The sequence below is a fragment of the Cardiocondyla obscurior genome, linkage group LG01 (genome assembly GCF_019399895.1).
Source record: "Cardiocondyla obscurior isolate alpha-2009 linkage group LG01, Cobs3.1, whole genome shotgun sequence".
NCBI lineage: Eukaryota > Metazoa > Arthropoda > Insecta > Hymenoptera > Formicidae > Cardiocondyla > Cardiocondyla obscurior.
In genome coordinates, this window is record NC_091864.1 from 2,745,414 (window position 1) to 2,766,084 (window position 20,671).

General features: G+C 34.0%; 3 protein-coding genes across 8 annotated transcripts; 1 reads left to right on the forward strand and 2 right to left on the reverse strand.

Annotated features, from left to right (window-relative positions):
- Nucleotides 1-107: 107 nt before the first annotated feature.
- On the forward strand, nucleotides 108-7,233 carry LOC139107375 (syntaxin-6-like). 3 transcript variants are annotated; one of them, XM_070664963.1, is made up of 7 exons: nucleotides 108-471; nucleotides 1,357-1,562; nucleotides 1,797-1,891; nucleotides 2,302-2,361; nucleotides 3,812-4,044; nucleotides 4,161-4,255; nucleotides 6,941-7,233. In XM_070664963.1, the coding sequence occupies exons 1-7, from the start codon at nucleotides 437-439 to the stop codon at nucleotides 7,015-7,017; spliced, it is 801 nt and encodes a 266-aa protein (XP_070521064.1). In that variant the 5' UTR covers nucleotides 108-436; the 3' UTR covers nucleotides 7,018-7,233. The 3 variants fall into 3 exon arrangements, with proteins under 3 accessions (XP_070521064.1, XP_070521047.1, XP_070521055.1); XM_070664946.1 differs by lacking the exon at nucleotides 6,941-7,233 and having other exon boundaries at nucleotides 111-471; nucleotides 4,161-5,629; XM_070664954.1 differs by lacking the exons at nucleotides 2,302-2,361; nucleotides 6,941-7,233 and having other exon boundaries at nucleotides 111-471; nucleotides 4,161-5,629.
- Nucleotides 6,280-18,311, reverse strand: Lanb2 (laminin subunit gamma-1). Of its 3 annotated transcripts, none has more exons than XM_070664850.1 (16): nucleotides 17,885-18,311; nucleotides 16,755-17,013; nucleotides 15,558-15,859; nucleotides 15,079-15,284; nucleotides 14,726-14,829; nucleotides 13,524-13,712; nucleotides 13,134-13,359; nucleotides 12,619-13,048; nucleotides 10,690-12,533; nucleotides 10,334-10,532; nucleotides 10,001-10,238; nucleotides 9,698-9,873; nucleotides 9,416-9,598; nucleotides 9,186-9,303; nucleotides 8,799-9,037; nucleotides 6,280-7,063 (listed from the first exon to the last, which is right to left on the reverse strand). In XM_070664850.1, exons 1-15 carry the CDS (start codon nucleotides 18,035-18,037, stop codon nucleotides 8,802-8,804), a joined length of 4,863 nt encoding a protein of 1,620 aa, XP_070520951.1. In that variant the 5' UTR covers nucleotides 18,038-18,311; the 3' UTR covers nucleotides 6,280-7,063; nucleotides 8,799-8,801. The 3 variants fall into 3 exon arrangements, with proteins under 3 accessions (XP_070520951.1, XP_070520941.1, XP_070520935.1); XM_070664840.1 differs by having other exon boundaries at nucleotides 6,280-7,144; XM_070664834.1 differs by having other exon boundaries at nucleotides 6,280-9,037.
- Nucleotides 18,312-18,448: 137 nt separating this feature from the next.
- LOC139107358 (rhythmically expressed gene 2 protein) lies at nucleotides 18,449-20,549 on the reverse strand. Of its 2 annotated transcripts, XM_070664936.1 has the most exons (4): nucleotides 20,357-20,549; nucleotides 19,980-20,285; nucleotides 19,378-19,853; nucleotides 18,449-18,737 (listed from the first exon to the last, which is right to left on the reverse strand). In XM_070664936.1, exons 1-3 carry the CDS (start codon nucleotides 20,531-20,533, stop codon nucleotides 19,386-19,388), a joined length of 951 nt encoding a protein of 316 aa, XP_070521037.1. In that variant the 5' UTR covers nucleotides 20,534-20,549; the 3' UTR covers nucleotides 18,449-18,737; nucleotides 19,378-19,385. The 2 variants fall into 2 exon arrangements, with proteins under 2 accessions (XP_070521037.1, XP_070521029.1); XM_070664928.1 differs by lacking the exon at nucleotides 18,449-18,737 and having other exon boundaries at nucleotides 19,204-19,853.
- Between the last annotated feature and the right edge of the window lie 122 nt (nucleotides 20,550-20,671).

Genomic DNA, 20,671 nt, shown 5'->3' on the forward strand with positions numbered 1-20,671 from the left:
GCTTTACGGGCGTATGAACGTGGCATGCACGCGCGGTAAATCAATATCGCCACGGGATGGCGCGCTCGCTCGCGGGGGTGAGTCGAATAAATAGCGGAGCACTGTGCCGGAGCGGCAGAAGAGATCACGTCATACGTCGACGTCGAGCGTCGACGCGGGTGCGGGGTGGTACGGCAGAAATCGCGCTTTCGCGGACCTCCCGCCGTGGGAAGCTGCGTGTTCCCCGCAAGGCTGCGGGGTCTGAGCACACGCTAACGAGCGCCGCCGTTTCCTCGCGCGGAGGGAAACGACTACCGGTCGGCGCTCGGAATCCTCGTTCCACCGATGTGCGAGCGGCCGAGGCGCGAGCGCGCTTCCACCGAGGGTGCCGCGCGGCCGTCGCGGCGAGACAGGCCGCGGCCCAGGCTTTAAATTCAAAGACGGACCGAATAGAGGAATGACGCTGGAAAATCCGTTCTTTGTCGTCAAGGAGTAAGTGTGCACGACGGGGAACGTGCGGAAATTGCTCCCCCATCGATTATTTTCTACGCGCGATCCAGCGCGACGCGCGTCGCGCGAACACGACGGCTTTGAGCGAGGTGGAGAAAGAAAGGGAGATAAAAGAATAGGACGGCATCGCGCGTGGATCCCTCTTACGTGTCATCGCCGTGATTTTTTTTCCCCTCCGAGAGAGAGGGTTGTAAACTGGAGTCGACAATGGCGCGGCGAGGAGAACGGCGAAGAGGGGGTAGTGATCGAGCGAGCACCTGCCAAATACGCGCTGATTACGCCGATAAGACGCGTACCGATATCGCCAGATTAGATAAACGAATTAACGTGACAAGGGAATTAAAGCCGTTATCGGCTTTACGTATAAAAAAAAAAAGAAAAGAAACGCCACCTTTCGCGATGCGTCAGTTATCTTCCGCTAACATATTGCTCTAACAAAAGCACCATTCGACGTGACGAATACTTCGCTCGAATGTTGAACGTTAATTGTCGCGCGTCTCGTGATTTTTTTTTCAGGACAATTACCGCGTCATTAAATCGGCAATTTCTTTCCTCGAAATTATTCTATTTAATCACTTCTCCTCATATCTAAACGTTCGACGCATATTTATCGAATAAAACCACACATGGTTTCAGTATATGTAAACAGCTGAGTTTCAGCAAATGCAGCTTACATTCAAACTGTGACTTAAATTACGTTTCAAGTTGATCGTTGAATTACATATCAATGAAAGCTTCAATTACCACGTATCTGTTGTTCCGATCGCGTTGCACTGGCCGATTAGCATATGTTTGTACGAACTTGTTTGGATGTAAGCTGTTCGAGCGTTATGAGCGGCAGGTTTTAATTCAGCCGAACTGTTTCAGCGAGGTGTGCAAGGCGTTGAACAAGAATCGCGGCTTGTACGGACGTTGGAGCGAGCTGCAAAATGTTGCGATTGTTTCGCCGACCGGCATAAGTGGCTCGGCCACAGCGATTTCGCGTACAGATGAGCTCGACTGGACCACGACCGAGTTGAGGAAGGCCCTCCGTTCCATCGAGTGGGATCTCGACGATCTCGAGGACACTATCTATATCCTTTTCAAATATGAAACCTTCTGACTTGACACACGAATTTAAATTTGATCTGCGCACACGAACATGCACTCGAACTTGGACTTCCAACTAATGCTTAAATAAAGTTTGGGGTTTCGATATGGAAATTTGAATGTAAATCTTCGAGGATAGACGTCGAAATTAGATCCATGTTAAATCTATTTTTCAATTGAATTATGTACGTTTTATGTTTTCCTTAATAAACGTGCACGTATCGTCGAGAAAAATCCGACAAAGTTTAAGATCGACAACAAGGAGCTGACTGTTCAAAGGAGCTTCATCGAGCAGGCGCGAGACGAAGTCAAGGTAATTAATTCAGTACAGAATTATTATTTAAATAATTCCTTACACAAGGATAATAATTTTCTTTTTTTTTTTATCCAACATATTTCGACGGCAATCAATTGAAAATTAATTGTCCTATATATCTTATATTAAATTTTAATTATTAAGCTTTTAATATTTAATTTTAATATATTTTTAATGTAACAATTACTTTATCAGTTGCATAAGATGATGATAATATATAATAATATGATATAACTTCTTGTACATAATCACTGCAATTATATCTCACTATATTTGCCATTGTAATTTATGCTACGCAAATGCTTCGTTATATATATTATATGTATATTAACACTGTCATGAAAATGTTCGCGTTTGCGAAACTAATATCACCTTAATGCTACTATCGCTTGTTAAACATTTCGCAGATCATGAAGGACAAACTGAACTTAAGCAGAAGTCGGGATCGCGACAGCACGGCGAGACAGGTTTGTGCAAATTGCATTTCGCTTCACGTTTTATTTATCAATACTATTTAGCATGGCAAATTAGTCTTGCACATACATCGCAGCCAAATCGATTGTATGCATGAAAAAAAAAAGTAGATCAAATAAAAGAAGAGAGTATAAAAGTAAGAGACTACAGAGCACAGCTGATTACAAACGCTAATTGTATTTTAAATAATTGATATACACCGCTAATTAAAGTTTAAATTTTAATTTGAATCAAGTAAAATTTTTTATTTTATTTTATTTTTTTTTTTTATTTGAATCTAAGCTTGTAATTTTTAATTATAGACGTTCTTTCGTTTTATCTGTTCTTTTTATTCTTACTTTATACGCGAATTGATATTAAATCGATTTATATATTTATTTTATATTTTTCTAAAGATATTAAATTATTCAAGTTTTTTTTATTTAAAATAAACGTGTTTATATATTTTAAAATTAATATTGAAATTGTTCGCAAACACGCAATTCGCAGCTGTCTTCAGTTTTATTCAGTGACATCTAACGGCGTTGCGTTAAATTTTCCGCCAGTATCGAACAATATTTGCTATAGGATAGTTGACGCGTTTCAGTGATTCTAACCTGGAAAGAGTGACCCGTCATGTTTTATCAATTAGTATTATTTTGTCTGTTCACGCGGTATAAAATTAACTAATCGGTTTGCCAGCTCTCGCAAAGAACAATGGTACACACGGTATTCAAGTTTTTCATTACTAAACGTCATTAAGTTCCGCAATAACTAGTATTTATTTGAGAGAAAATCGTGCTTTTGCGAATCGGCGGAAAACAATTGTTTGCTTATTACTTAATTGTCTAGTAAATTTTAATTCTTTATATTTCTTTTATTAATGACTTAACCATTGTCAAATATTAAACATTACGTACGCAATGAGTACACCGAAAAGCAGATATGGCATTTTCTGCAGCGACAACGGCTAACGTACGCCGAAGAGCAGATGTGGCGTTTTCTCCGGCGACAGCGGCTAGCGTACGTAATCCTATGCCCTACGCGACGGAGGCAGGGAATGAGAGGACGGAAGGAAATCGGTCATCGGCAATCCGGCCGGCGCGGTACACACATGCGGCACATGTGAAACTCGACGTACACGACTCTAAAGTCTCGTTCGCTAGCTGCCGTCGGCGCAGCAAAAGCCACATCTGCATTCCAGCGTACGTAATCCTAGGTAGCAGAGGCAGGGAATGAGAGAACGGGGGGAAATCGGTCATCGGCAATCCGGCCGGCGCGGTACATACATGCGGCACATGCGAAACTCGACGCACACGACTCTAAAGTCACGTTCGCTAGCTGCCGTCGGCGCAGCAAACGCCATATCTATATTTTATATTGGTTTTTTAAAAATAATTTGCCCTCGTTTATTTTAATTTGTAATAATTATATTGTGATATTTGATTTATTATATATTTTTAGCCGCTTTTGGACAACAGCCCAGCGAGGGTGCCGGCCAATCATGGCACTACTAAATACAGCAAGCTAGAAAATGAAATAGATAGTCCTAACAGACAGTTTCTCAGTGATACAATGCATCAACAAAATGCTATGATAAGACAACAGGACGAGCAGTTAGACATGATCGGGGAGACTGTAGGTACATTAAAAACTGTATCCAGGCAAATTAACAGTGAACTGGATGAACAAGCTGTGTAAGTAAATGTTTCTTTTATTATTTATTCTAATTCCACAAAGAATTACGTATAGAATACTGATATCATAAAACTGAATAGTTTTAAAATGTTAGACAAAATTAAATTTTCTACAGGATGTTGGATGAATTTGGGAATGAGTTAGAGACGACAGACTCCAAATTGGATGCTACTATGAAAAAGATGGCCAAGGTGCTGCACATGAGTAATGGTAACTATAACAATTACATTCCTGCTCCTACTACTCCAGTGACGTCCAGCGTCACTGATCTCGTCTCTGATAATAAACCCTCCTCCTTTTCCTCCTTGTCCACCACAATCACTAATTGTTTTCTATGTTCTAATGATTAATTGTGCTAATTATCCTGCACCTTTTAACAATTCAAAGGTACCGATAAAAAATATTGTAACTACATTTGTCGATATGTTTTCAGTCTTGATAATTATAAAAACAGGTAAAATATAAAATGAAATAATAATGATAACATAAGTTGAAATATGTGCATACATATACGAAATAACGAGAAAATATAAATAATGTTTTTAGAAAGTTACAGTACTTTTTATTGACGTCGTTTGAATTATTTTTTAACTATTATTCTTTAGAATATTTGTTTAGATAAAAAAGAAATAGCTAATCGAATTTAGAATACGGTTTATTCTGCGTATTTATAGCGCAAATTCAAGTTTTATGTAAAAAGCACTTTTAGAAAATATTTAGATATTTGAGAGAGAGATATATATACAACAATAAATCTCCTATTAAATTAGGAAAACATTAATTAAAATCAATTAAAAAAAAAAATTATTAAAAGAAGGAGATATTTATGTTGCAACACATAATTAACTTATATGTAATGTATGTAATATATTAATTGTTTTTTTTTTTTTGGCATCCAGCAACATTAATAACGTTCTGCATTTTTGTTATATCTGCTAATTACGATTAGCACTTGTTGTAAGTAGAAATAAAATATAAAGGCGAAAATAAAATAGGAAAATTAAGCTCTTTTAATTAGATGCAGACAAATATTTTGTGGCATAGCTCGTGGTAGATGAATATATATTATATTGACGGATGAAAAATTTAGAAAACAAGATATTACAATACACAAGACCTAATTGATTCTAATTTTTGCTACACAAGTACATAGTTTGTTATAATTACTGAAAATATTGAGTCCTTTTTTGGCAAATGTGAGTATAGTATCAAAATCGGGACGGACCAGTTAGATCTCCGAAAGATTATTGTCAGTAGAATTCCTTGTTACAAAATAACACAGTTGTTCAACATAAATTTAATAACACTAAAAAAAAAATGTACAGGATAATCTCGAAAACCATTTTAGTTCTATATCTGTAAAAAGATTGAAGAAGCAAATAAAAATACAAATCAAATTTAGTAAAAAGCTATTTAATATAATATTTTAAAAAACAATATGAAAAATGATTTAACACTTTAAGCATTTAAAAAGCTTAACGATTAAAAATATATAAGCTAATTTGAAAGATTAGAATTCCATTTGCAAGACAAACATTTAAGAACCTTTAAAAATATTAAAAAAAAAAAAAAAAAAACTTAAAACTGTAGAATAATCGAGTGTATAACATTAGAATGATAAGAAATCAAATCTTTCTAGAAATCTAAAAATTTAAGATGTGAATGTAAAATAGTCGAAAATTAAAAAAATTATTACAAATCTAAGAAAGTTAAAGTTTTAATTTAAAGATCGATTAAATTATCAAACAATCGTAAAATTATTTCAGAATTACAATCCAAAAGACAAGAGAATTCTTGTACACTTATATACTCACGATTTCATTACAGATTGTCTTAAAATGTAAGAAACAATTTCTTCGTAACCAGAGTGAGAAATTTTTAGTATAAAAAAAAAAAATACAAAAATAAAACTGTATTAAAAATATATTGAAACTTACGCGCATGTACACTGGGAAGCAGATACGGCGTATTGCTGCGGCGACGATGTGTAACGTATGTGACACTAACGTGGTGTACGTCGAGTCTCACATGAAGAACATAACACACGTATGTATGTAGTGCATCATTAGCGTTACATACGTTACTCGCTTCGCCGCGGCAAATGCCATATTTACTTCTCAGTGTACATGCATACCCACAACAACAATTATATAATTTTTCTTTGCTGAAAAAGAAAATTGCATGAAGCAGTTAATATATCTGTGCGAATTAAAAAGAAAAGCGTAGATTATGAATGTAATTAAATAAAGACGTAGTTTTATTGTTATCTCTTTATCTTATCGACGACCAATTGTGAAAAAAGAAGTAAGAGAATACATTGACGAATAACAATAAAATCTAAGAACCAATTTGTATTGTGAGCTGTAAACAACTGTAAATATTCCTGCTTCCTTAACTTTTAGATAATTGGTTTCTCACGAAATTATTTATTATTTAATAAAATATTTTAAAATATTCTCATATTTTTGAATTTGTATATACTTAAAACATAAAATAAAAATTAATGCTGTAAAATAAGAATACGTATTATGTTTCTAAATAACTTTAAACATTTTGATAGTTGACTGTAATTTCGTGAGTAATTATATATATACTAATCTGATCAAAATGTTATAAGTTTTATTTCATTTTTATAATTTTATTATATTTAAAATTAAATAGTAAAAAATTTGCTGTTTCTATTATGGGAAAACTTAAAGAGGATAAATATAAAAATATTCTATAAGGTCAATTTTATCTCCATCATATCAAGATATGATAATAATGACGAGTACCTCTAAAAATAAATTGAAAATTATGATCACAGTGATTATCGATAATTAATCGTAAATGATTTACATTCATTTCGTGAGAATCTTGAGTGACGCATGTGATGTTACTTTCCGTTTGTTTTAGATCGGGGACAATGGGTAGCCATTGGAGTGTTGACTGCTATATTGGTGTTTTTAATCATTTTATTTATAATTAAATGAATCATCTCTCGTCTCCTCTAGCTTCTTCCTTCTTTCCTCTCCTTTCCTATTACAAAAATTTCTTTTGTAGCTTTAAGTGTAATCTAAGTCCATCTGACCTATTAATAATAGAAAAATTTTATGGATCCTAGAAATAAATATAGATTATTATAATTTATAAAATAGTCTTCTCTTAATGTCATTCACCAATAATAAATGCAATGGTATTTTCCATAATTGCCTATACAATCTATTTAAGGAATTATATCATACATTATATAATTATAATAATGTTATGTAGTATATAAAATATATAAAAAAATTATTTCTTTACTAATAGAATATTACCAATCATACATATAATTTTTTTATTTGCTTTTTTTGAAAGATAAAAACATGTAGTAATTTACGAAGCTGATGAAACGTTTAAATTGTTTAAAAGATTTACAATGCTATTTAAATATATATTTTCTTGCTCATTTTTTTGATAATATATAAATCATAAAGTACTTTAATCAACTTCGTGAATAACTGCAAAAAGAATAACACACTATTATAAAGTTAAAAAAGTAAAAAAATTATTTGTTAAATATTTGCTTTCGAAATATTTATTATTTTTAAATGTTACAATTAAAAAAATTTTTTTATATTAAACTTTTCTCTTATTTTATTTATTTTACTTGTATAAAAATATTTTCCATATATGAAGTAATCTCAAGTATTCTTGTGGTTAGGCGGATGTCGTAATTCAACAATATGAATGATGGTTGATGATAATAAAATATTACGTGATTGTTATTTTAAACTGTATATATATATATATATATATATATATATATATATATATATATATATATATATTTCATTCAATGTTTTTCAACCAATATTACAGAGGAAAATATTTTTTTTTATCTGTATTTGAATTTAAAAATAGATTTTAAACATATTTTTGTACCGACTAAATAATTCTTTATTTTTATTTATTTGAAAAAACAGTATTGCTATTACTTTTTGATTATTCACGTTACTCTCTTTTCTTATTGTTCCACTATTTCGTAAAGGCCGAAGAACACATCTAAGATTAATATAACTGTTTTCTTAAGTTCTATATCATTGCAAATAATGTACTAACATGGCAGTTATATGTTATGGATGTACACAAATCTATATACATATTTATACATGATTAGTAGTCATTACAATAAACGTAATAGAAAAAAAGATAAAAATTGGATGATAAATGATGATAAATTCAAACATTTATGTTATACTATAAAAGAATCTTTGGTATGAAATATTTATTATTGCCACTGCGTGCATATGTATTATGCACAAAATTCATCTCTAGTCTAACATACAAAATGCCTTTTAATTATTATAAAGATTATTTAAGAAACTTGTCACTTAAAGTTATAATAATGTAATTGCTTGGAAAAAGATGTGTATCAAAAATCTATTAAATTTCTAAAGTGTATCCTTGCAAACGACAAACTCTTTAACATTAACAATCTATGTAAGTTATTATTAAGTATATTTGTTTAACATTGTTAATTAGATCTTTTAAAACATTTTCTTACTATTTAAGAAATTTGCTTATTATCGAAAAATTTAATATAGATTTTTAAATATTTTTATTCAGACTTTAATATATTTTCTTTAAAAAATGGCAGTTTTAAAATCTTTGTTTTTAAAAAAAGATAAAAGATTCTTAAATCTTAATACTAAGGACTTTAAACACTTAATATAATTATGGTATACTTATTAAAAAATGATGTAAATGTGTATAAGATGTAAAAGAATACCCTTCAAGGTTCAAGACGGACGCGCTGATAACAATCAGTTGGTAAAGCCTTTCGAATATCATCGATGTTCTCCACTTCGATTCGCAGTCTGTTGACCTCATCTTCATAATTTTTAACCCACTGTGTTTGTAGATTCTTCGCATCCGTCAAAGCGCGAATTCGCTGATCCAGATTTGCAGCCTTAATTTCTTGCTCAGCGGCAATTAAACGTTCTTCTAAGCGATTCAAATCGGCATCGTCTAAATTGAAAAATAAAAGTGCATTCTTTAGGAACACTGATCAAGTTTAATTTTGTAATAATATATAATTAATATTTATAACTACAGAACGGAATCTTAGACAAATTTCAATAAAAAAAATTTATTAATTGTAGAAATTTAAATTTACTAATTTCTGGTAGATTTTCGAGCTCCCTGATGATCGCGGCTAAATCGAACAAGGCATTATCGACTTGTTGCGATGCCAGAGTCACATTGGTCTTTGCCTGACCAACTTTATAATTCGCCTAAAAATTAATAAAAATAGTTTTGGGTAGTAATGTAATTTGCTTTAATTATAAATAAGACAATTAAATTTGGGAAGAGAAATAGTTTCGGATTTTTTAATTAAGTTTTTACCTCGGTAGTAATATTAGCGTCTTTGGTCATTTGAATCTCATACTGGCTAATCATCGAACCCGTAGTGTCAACTCGAAGATGCAATTTCTCGGCTTCGTTTCCAAGTCGTAAAGCTTCAATTTTAGTTTTATTAGCTTCCATTCTAATAACATTTGCATTAGTACTGGCTCTATCTGCGTAAGTCTTTAAGAACGAGATACATAAGAATAAAAATGAGGTATCCTAACAATTTTAATATATAATAATTTAGTGGTTTATAAAAATTAGTTTCGACAATCTTACCTGAGCATTTTGTGCGATTTCACGTGCGCTTTTAGCGTTACCTTCTGATCCATTTAGCACTCTTTCAGTTTCTTTAGCTTGTGTAATAACATCGTTAATCAAGTCTTCAATGTTTTCAATGTCTTTCAAAGCGCTTTGAGCTTTAATACGTTCACGTTGTACTTCAGCATCAAATTCTAATACAACATATAAATATCAAATACGTAGGATTTTAAAAATAAAATTTGAATAAAAAAAAATAATTTATCTTCTTAATTTTATAGAATAACAAAGTTATAGCTTTTTTTTTTTTGCGATACTTACCCCCTAATTTCTTCAAGGTTTCCTGAGCTTCTTTCAATGTCTGATCGCCACGTTTAACGGCATCGTTCGCTATTTCGTTGGCCTCATCTAGTTCAGCTAATAATTCAGCTGTTGCAGCTTGCTGATCCTGAGCTCTGTCTAAAAGTTCTTCGCTCTTTCTAACTTTCTCAGCCATCTCCTTAATAAAATTCTCATTTTGTTCCAATAAAAGTTGCGCCTGTTCTTTAAGCTGTAAGCTCTATTTCGTAATACATAGGTTATTTAAATTAGATCTTTCTTTTTAATACAAATTTATAAACAATAATTCTATATTATTTATAAAATTATACTTACCACGCTGCTGACACTTTCTGTTTGCTGTCGTAATTGATCGATGTCTACTGGAGGAAGCGTCAAATCAAGAATTAGCAAAGCCAACGCTTCTTGAGAGACAGCTGAGGATTTAGTAGCTGCGACAGCGGTAAGATTCCTTACTTCATCCATACGATCTTCTAGTTGTGCCAGTTTGTTCTCCAAATCTCGTATTTCTTCCCTACACAGAATTTTCTTTTATATTTTACATATAGTGATTGCGCTAGAAGATTGTAAATATTTAATTATATATATTAATAACGGGCTTTGTATAATTACAAATAAATAATATGTGATTTTAAATATTATAAAAAAAGAAAAAACGAAATATTACTAACGTTATATTGGAATATTTTGATATAGTTTGTTTCGCAAGATTATAAGCCTCCAATGTCGTGTTTCGTGCCTGTTCCGCTAACATATGAAGTTTTTTGGCTTCGTTTGTATTAACTTCGGCGAGTATGCGAGCTTCCTGTGCGATTGCTGTCATCTGCTCATTCTGTTGACCGACTTGGTCAGCTCGTAATTTTGCTGAAGTTAAAGCGCTTGCTCCATCTGTACCCAAGTAATCTTCCGCCTCAGTTAGCTGTTCATAAATTTTATCCAAAACTTTCTCTGCCTCGTCGATACTCGTCAAACCTTCATCGGTAATATCGCGCGCGTCATTTGCAGTCACATCCACAGTCTGATAGATCTTGTCAATCGTATTTAATTGCTTACGCAAATCGTCTAACTGTTGCACTAACGTTTTATTCTCACTGCCGGATCCTTGTTTGGCGATACTCAATAACGTTTTCACTCGATCTTGTACGTTCTTAAGCTCCTTCTCGAAATCTGAATCCTTAATGACAGTGGGACTGCTATTGATTTTATAGAGAGTGTCTTCAAGCTCAGCCAAACGGTGTCGGTGATTATTGACTGCCGATTGTACAAGATTGTAACAATGAGGACAGTCAATGCAGCCGTGCTGACGATTATGCTTGTTTTCCTTACAGCGATCACAACGTCTACCTTCAACGTTCGTCAAACAAGGACATTGTCCGTTTACGTCACATTGCAAATCCTGGGAGCCGATACTGTCGCAATCGCAAGGCTTGCAGCCCTCACGGCTGAATCCGTACTGATAGGGCTCGCAGGCATCGCAATGTTGACCCGTTACTCCAACCCGGCATTGACATTGCCCTGTTATTGGATCACAAGTGCGATTATAAGAACCTTCTAAATCACAGTTACAAGGTGTGCAACCATCTCCGCTCATTATGTGGTAATACCCTTCCTCGCATTTGTCGCAGTTGCGACCGACGACATGTGGCTTACAGGCACAATGTCCCGTTAATTGATCGCACGGTGCGATTCTTCCATCGTCAAGTTCTGAAGTACCTGGTGGGTAACACTGACACAACTTACACCCGTCTTCCTTGCGATCTGATAATGCGTCTCCGTAATATCCAGCTAAACATTCCTCACAATGAAAACCCGCAGTGTTATTAACGCATTTGAGACACTCTCCCGTTTCGTGGTTACAATTTCTGACTGCGTTTAAATCGATATTGTTGTTGCAATCACAAGGGCGGCAAGCAAGTCCTCTTTCAGGATTTCCGTAGTAACCGTCAGAACATGTTTCACATCTCGGGCCGGTTCTGCCGATAGGACATTCAGAGCATATAGGATCCGGATTATTACCGAGAAGAATGCAAGGTCCGTTGTCGGGACACGGGCATGATTTGCAATCGTCCTGTGTTCCTTTCAACGGATAACCATAATATCCTCTACTACACAGTTCGCAGTTGCTTCCTGCAGTATTGTGCTGACAGATACATTGCCCAGTTTCAGCTTCACAAATATCGGCATGTCCATTGCAATTGCAAGGAACGCATAGGGCAAAGGGACCACCATTAGGCGGATCATGATGGAATCCAGGCGCGCATGACTCACAAAACTGACCGACATAGCCATGAGGACACTGACAATGTTCCACCCAATCAGCTGTTTCGCCGGCTGCACCACGATGAGCCGTCTCTAATTTCACATCGTCCAAAAATCCTCGGCCTTGATGCGTGTAAGTTCCACGAATTTTTATGGCAGTCAGGTTTGAAAGAATTGACATAAAGGCACGAGAAGATAACCGTGGCTGCCAGCCGTAATTTACATGTTCGTGTAATTTAAAATGGTATTCCTGAGGCTGCAAAAATAAAAAAAAATTATGCTAATATAACGTTACGAAATAATATTTAAAAAAATTAAATTAATAAAAAAAAAAAATTTACCGTGACAGTAGGTAAACGGTTGTTTTGACCAAAGATTGGCTGCGTGATCTGCTCGCCGTTTCCTCCTTCTAAAATTACATCACGTGCTGTAGGAGCTGGACCGGTTTCTCCTATCCTCAATATAAACGATAAGTCCTGATTGTATGACGCTCGTTGATCTCCCAGAAATTTATCGGGCGCGAGAAAGTACACGTTGTCACGATCGAGTGCAGTAGCTGAGACAGTCTGTGTTAATGCGTCGTAATGCAATGGAATCGGATTACCGGCCACGGATGCGGACCAGCGCTCGTTTCCCCGCACGAACATACTCTCAATGAACAACTTTGAGTAACCGGTTGCGGGCTGACAGACCGAAGAGTGGCCGTAACAGAAACAGGGAGTGCAACCGAACTCATTATCCACTGCCAGATTAAAGAAGCCTGGTCGACACCTATCAATTTTGGCATTTGATTAATTTTAATTCTTGAGCAGAAAAACAATATCAATAAATCTTAATTTTAAAAAGTTAAACTAACTCTCTGCAGCGTTTTCCCTCGACGTTTTCTTTACAAATGCAAACTCCTGAGACGGTGTCACAATTAGGAACGTTATCTGCCGACCCTGCCAAGTTGCATTCGCAAGAAGTACAACCTTGCGAGCCAAAATTGTAGAAATTGGATGCACAACGATCGCATTTATCTCCTGTTACGCCAGGCTTGCACTGGCATTTACCTTCGCTGTTGCATTGCAAACTTCTCGCACCTATAATTTATGACATTTTAATAATTTTTTTCTTATTATTTTAAAAACCTGAGTTCAGAATATAGTTATATTTATATTAGGAAAAATTGTAACGTTACTTTTAATCTAAAACTTTAATAAAATTACGATCGTAACTAATTTGTTTAAAGTTATTTTAATATTACCAATTTCGTTGCAGTTGCATGCGATACAATAGTTATCTTCGAATCGTTGATAAAAATTTTCACGACATCGTTCGCAATTAGCACCATCGCGATTTGCTCGACAGTCCAAGCAATGACCTCCGTGACCGGTCAGCTTATATAATTCCTTATCGAAATAACACCTGTCCGAATAGCCGTTACAGTTGCAAGCTGCAAGAAATAATTAAATGATCAAATTAATAGATTAATTGTAATTTTTTTTTATGCAAGAAAAAGATTTGTTAAATGCATTTGTAATCAATATTTGGTTAATACATGTAATACGATGAGGATTAATTTCATAAAGAATATATTATTATAAATAATTACTGGATTTAAAATACCAAAGACGCATTTTGTCTCGTGGCGTGCATAGCAATATGCAATCCGCTATTATTAACAACACGATCAATTTCATTTTCTTTCTCAATATCAACACATTCACAGAGATCGATACATAATAGTTTAATATATTTTATTATTATTTATTATTATAATTGTATTACAACCGTTTAAATATTTAATTATATGTTTAATTGCGCTCAAGAATAACTGTCGATTTACTGCTTCTAACTCTTACGCGTCTTTAATCACTATCACTTAAAATTTCGTAAATCAACTCAGACTACACTTCCTTAAATTATTATCTAGATATTTACGGAAAATTTATTTTTATTCATATTTATCATTATACTCAATTTCAAAGATTTTTTTTTTTAAGTCAATGGACAGATATGCCCTTTATCGTAGTATCTTGGCACACTGAATGCAGACAAAAGTGCATTGAACGGCCGTGTACCTTTCCTACAAACCATGTATCCCCACTCGAGAGAGCGGGAGATGAACGTAAAAGGCAAAGCTGGTATCAGGTAATACCGGCGAAGGTGAAGTCGCTTATGGTGTTTGTAACGCGCACCGCGTCCCTCATTGAATACGTACTACGATATAGCTTATGATATAATTTTCTGAATACAAATACAACTACTTAAGAAAATTATTTACTTTAGAAAATTTATGAAAAGTTAAAAATTAAAGTTTAAAACTTTAAATTGGTGAACATATCATTTTATTAGTTCTTTATTAATATTTTTTATATTTATTTAAATATTAAACGAGAATAATTAAAATTTATTTTAAACAAATAAAACTGTACCGAAATAAACATTCAATCTTTTTGTAAATACCTTTGCATTCATGCGCATCTGTAGTTGTGGCACGACCCCAAGGAGCATCATTGTAAAAAGGTAGGCACTCGTTGCAGTCTGGACCAGCAGTATTGTGCTCGCATCTGTGAATAATTTTAGTATCTATTTTATAGCATTTATAATCTTGTTTTTACGTTTAAAAACATTTTGTTACAAATAAAATATTCTATCATAATTTGCATTATTAATTAAAAGCATAATATAATATTAAAAAATTCACGAAGTTTTAAAAAATACGAAAAGAAGTATATACATATAGCTAGAAGTCAAATGCCAAAATAAAATTGCGTATGCATATATACAAGTTATTGTTAAAAGAAGAAAATTATTACCGACAAACTCTGCGAGTTCTGCCGTCAACGCTGGTACTGTTTACGCATTCACCAGCGTGGCCGTTGCAGGCGCATCTTGCACCGACCGCTACATCGGCTATCGCATAGTAGTAAGATTTCAACACTTGCGCGTCGCCAAAAACTTCATCGCCGAACGTATTTAATCTGTCCAAAGCGATTCTTAAATCCGTTGCTTGCACCCATTCCTATAAAACAAATCACTTTTGTTAAACTATTTTTTGATTCAACAATTATGATAAATATAAAGAACGTTTAAAAATAAAAAACTTTTAATTTTATCGTTAAAGAAGTCTTATTCTCAATTTAATCTCAATTATTGACTGCAATTCTTTGATTTCATTAACAAATTAATTTTTATGTAAAGTAAAATTAAAAGTTCTTACATATAACAAAAATAAAATTATTAATCTAAATTTTATATGCTAAGTAAAAATATATTATTTTTAATTGTTAATTGCCTGAAGATCGGGGTTGGTTTCGAAGTAATAGGCAGAGGGCCGGCCCTCCAAGGTCGAGAAGGCAACAGTGCCTTTTGTGAGCGGAGAGATGTCAGAAAATTCCGAGGTGCATAGCACGCGAGTGTCGTCACCACGGACGGTCTCTTTGGACTCGGGCAACTCGTACGTGTCCCGGCACGTCGCTGAATAAAACTGATAAGGCTCCCACGGTGACTTCTCGTTCTTCCGCTTGTAGATACCCCAGCTTTCCGGCCGCGGAGACTCAAATAATACTCTGACATATGTTATGTCAAATGTCTTTCCTGTTAAAAGCAAAATATTATAAAATATAAATAAAAAATGCTATTATAATATAATGGGCATTAATAAAAATGTTTTAAAATAAATTAATTCGTTTTCAAGACAATAAACTTCCTAAAAATTTTGTGGATTTAAATAAAGATTCTATTGTTTAAATAAACTATCACTAAAATTATTACCAAATTATTTTTATGCCATTAAAAATGTCATTTTTTAAGCTTATAGAATATACACCAATACAGTTGTAACAATAATGATGTGTAAGAAGATATGAGGGAAGGTGTATGTTTAATGAATGAACATATGGTGTACAGATTGAAACTTTGACCGCTTTGAATGTATTCTTTTTCTTCTTTCCTTTACTCCACAAGATAATTTAACTGCGATCGACATATATAATATATATTATAATTCGGCAAAATTTAATTTTTTTAAATAGTGCAAATAAAATTAAAATCAAGCTAAATTAAATTAAATTTCCGGATTAAAATTGTTAAATTATATATACACGAAATACGCGATTAAGAAATTGAGTTAAAACTAAATGTTTAAGTTAAAATATTCCAATTCCCAGCTAAGTTCTAAACAAATTAGAAATAGAAATAAATTTCTAAGAATAACTTTGCTTTTAAAGTTGATGAGAGCTTCTCTGTGATTTCTTCATCATTCTCTGTACACTGTATGATTTATCTCATCGCGCTAACATCCTCATAGATAACGAAGTAGGATGAGAGAAAGCGAGATCGAGGGTACACGCGAAAGAATGAAAGGGAGATAGAGAGAAAAAAAAAAAGAAAAAAAAAGAAAGAGCACAAACTAGCGATTGAACTTCTCTTGTAACGGAGACAGAGATCTGCTCTTACAGGATAATTTAGATATATTGTAGCGATAGCATACCTAGATTGAGGGTTAAATTAACTTGATTCGGGTACTCGATGCCTTCGTACATGGTGTCTGACTGCCACCAGGTAGCATTGTCGTTATTATCGTGATCAGTGAGGAAAGAAGCTGAGTGGTCACCGCGTCGGCAAATTTCGCACGACTTCTTTTGCACGCCCGTTTGCTTACAGAACTCGATGGGCCGGTCCTCCCCGCACGTGTTGGTCGCCTCCATCAGCACGTTGAAAGCCGCGTTCTCGAACGGCGGTATACATCTCTAAAATATATCAATGTTCCGTGTTATTCTATTTTATTTTACAGTCCTAAACGTTCATTCAGTTTACTTTAAAAATTACTGAAAAATTAATATAATATTTATGTTAGATAATAAATTTATATAACATTTCAATCAACAATATTTTTGTTATATTACATTAACATTTAATATAGTTATCTTTTTTTTTTTTTAATTCTTTTGTATTAGAATATTAAATAACTAACAAAAAAAATCGATTAGGTCTAATTTTCTTAATTCGTAATCGATTTCAATAGAAAAGAATTCTACGTCTAATACAGAATATATGTACATTCTTGCGGGTTTCGCGAATGATATCTCGTACATTTATATCGTGGCCCACAATTTATCTTCGAGTTCAAGTAACTTAGAATAACCCCGTGATAACCTTAACATCCTGCCGAAATCTGGAGCTACCAAACTGATTTAATTAATGATACGAAAAGTACGACCGTTTATTATTTTAAAATTACGTTTGAACGAAAATCGATTTGAGAAAATTAATAAAATATAAAAGAATGTTAAACAATTTGTAGTTATTTCGACAGAATCGATTACCTCAACTATTAACTCTTAGCATCACATAAAATCAACAAGTGTTATGTAATAATTAAAATTTATATATTAAAAAAAATTATGTATAAAAAAAAAAATATATACATATAAAAAAAAGGGAACTTTTACTACTTTTAACAGTTTTATCATCTCAAGTAACTGATAGTGATAAAAGAAAGTAACTTTCAATCAAAACTTAATAATTAATGTTCTTCCTTGTTGAAGATATAAAATAGATGCTCATGCTTCTTTTATCGGTCAGCATGCATTTAATATAAATAATATAATCGGGACAAACCTGCGGCCTGCCGTTCTCGTCGTAACATTTGTCCTCATTGCGGTTTTTCGGTAACCGACGAAAAAGATCCTCCGAAGGATCGGCCTCCGGATTGGCCAGGACGACGCAGCATCCCGCGAGCGATAGCAGGCCCCAGATCGCGCTCGCTCTCATCTTATATTTCCGAGACGAGAGAAATATACAATATATATCTCTCTTTCGTTTTCTCGGTCCGGATACTCGCCGAGTTCTCCCGATATTCACCAAGTTCTCCAACGGTAGCGTCGAGGATTACTTTTGAGGTTAGGCAGCGCGTCCATCGACGAAGATCACCGCCGTTGAGCGATCATTATCGATCGTGCATCTCCCATGAACCTTCGACGGGGTCGGATGCTGGGCCGGCTGGGCGACGCGCGAGCTCAACTTCGCTGTGGACCACCGACGAGTAACGGCCACGCAACGCAGCCTCACACGCGTCCACCTCCCTCCTGACCCTGCCCTGCTGCCCTAACATTCTCCTACGCTCCTTCTTCTCGCAAGCTTCGCGAGTCTCATGTCAGCTTCAGCCCGCCTACGCTCGGGTGCCGGATTGAACACGCACGCACGCACGCACACACTGTGCACCGGACCAGGCCTCCTAAACGCCTCGACGCACACGAATCTGCAGATACCATACACTTCCATCAGGCACATTTAACATTAGTGAATCGCTGACAGTACTTGTAGTAACTGTGATTGGATTTAATACGCATGGCGCGGAGAAAGGGCAGCTTCTTCTTACATTACGATTGTTACAGATCGTTCTATTTGTCCCACATCCACTTTTCTCAGTTACTTTCGCTTGATTGTTTACGAATGTTTATATTTTCACCATCTATAACATAAATTTCAATTGCTTACTTTAGTTGATTCATACTCTTTTACGACACGCTATTTGCGATATATTATTTATGATGTTATAATATACATATACATATATTTGTGACTTTGGACAGTTAACACTTTTATCGATAATTGTCAAATTAAATAATTAGACAGTGCAGGGTGGTTTTATCGATCATCGGTAAAATTATTGATATCCAGTAAATAAAACTTGTTTTTACATTTAGGTTTTAAAAAATTTAGAAATTGACAAAGTAGAAGAATAAAAAAGTATTATGTTGCATTATTTAAAACTCGACAAAATTGTTTAATATCAAGAATTATGATTTATAAATTTATAACTATTAATTTATATTTAATTTCTGATGTACTACACCTCTTCTATTATATGTATACATATTTATAAATAATTATTTCAATAAATAAACAAAATAGACATTAGAAGTGAAAAATATATGTATCCCAAATATTAAAAAGTTTAATTACACAAAAAAAATATAAAAACCAAGATATGAGTATGAAATAATATAATCTACATATTTAATTCACTCTTTCCTTATCAGACTGCTCTTTGGTTTATAGAAATTAATTGTTATTAAATAGTACAGTTACTAAATACTCCAAATAATTACCATTAATATTATGTTGGTTTAAGCACTTGATTAAAATGTCTTTCGAGTTCTTTCAAGTTTTTAAAAACATCTTCCCCTGGTATTTTACTTTCATCAATCTCATTATCATGTTTCATTAACAAAGCATTCCAGCCAGCATTTTTTGCTCCAAAATAATCATTATCTACTGAATCACCAATATGTACAGCTTCTTCAGGCAATATTGTCTTCTTTTCGAAAGATTTTACCAGTCTCAATGCTTCCTCAAATATTGGCAAACTAGGTTTTTCTGTTCCAAAATCATATGAGGTCAGAACAAAAGAAAAATATTGATGAATTTGAACATCCTTGAGAATTGATTCCAATCGTTCATCAAAATTTGATATAACTCCTAAAATAATACCCTGTTTCTGTAAGAAATCGAGTAGATCAATAGTACCAGGATATTTGAACCAACATTTGCTGGTACTATAGCAGCTTATCAAGTTATCAGCAACCTGTAAAAGAAAATAGCAAATAAAAACAAAATATTACTTTTTCAAAAATTAATTAAAGTAACGAGTATGATAGATCTTTGATCATCGTCACACGGTCAATATGTATAATTTTATCATCAATATTACTTTGTCCAACGTTTCCTTCGATACAGAGGTGTTTTGCTCTTTTAACACATTATGTACAATGAGTTTCCACCAATCTTTCCATCCCAATCCGGTGTGTTTGCCGTATATTGGGTGTTCTTGACTGAGCTGCGCGAAATTAGCCTTGAAGCTTCGCACCAAGTGTCTTGGTTCAACAAGTAAACCGTGTTCGGAGCCGATCTCAACATATTGGTCCAGCTTGGTCATCAGCAACGTACCGGTCACGTCGAAGGTTATAAGACGAGGTCGAACACGATAAATCATATTCTTGAGTTTTGACGACTGCCACTGAAAATCAAACGATTAAACACTCAGCATAAGAAAGAAAAGCCGTTCGTAACTGTTTGTAGTATTCGTACCTGCGAAAATGTCACGCACGAAGACCGGTCGACAGAGTCGACATCTGGTCCGAAGACGTAGAGAAGCGGAAGGGACGGAAGGTCGTAGTCGATACGTTGGCTATCGAAATATTTGTATATAAATATGAATGTCTTCTCAGGAAAACTACGTCCGATATCTAATATTGTGAGAAACATTGAAAAATTTCACTTTACAATTTTTAATAAATGACAAACATTTCGCAAATGCTAGATACTAGTGTAATCTAAATACAAGCATCTTATACTTTGTTGAACAAAGAATTAATTTAAATTTCTAATTACAAAATCGGAGAT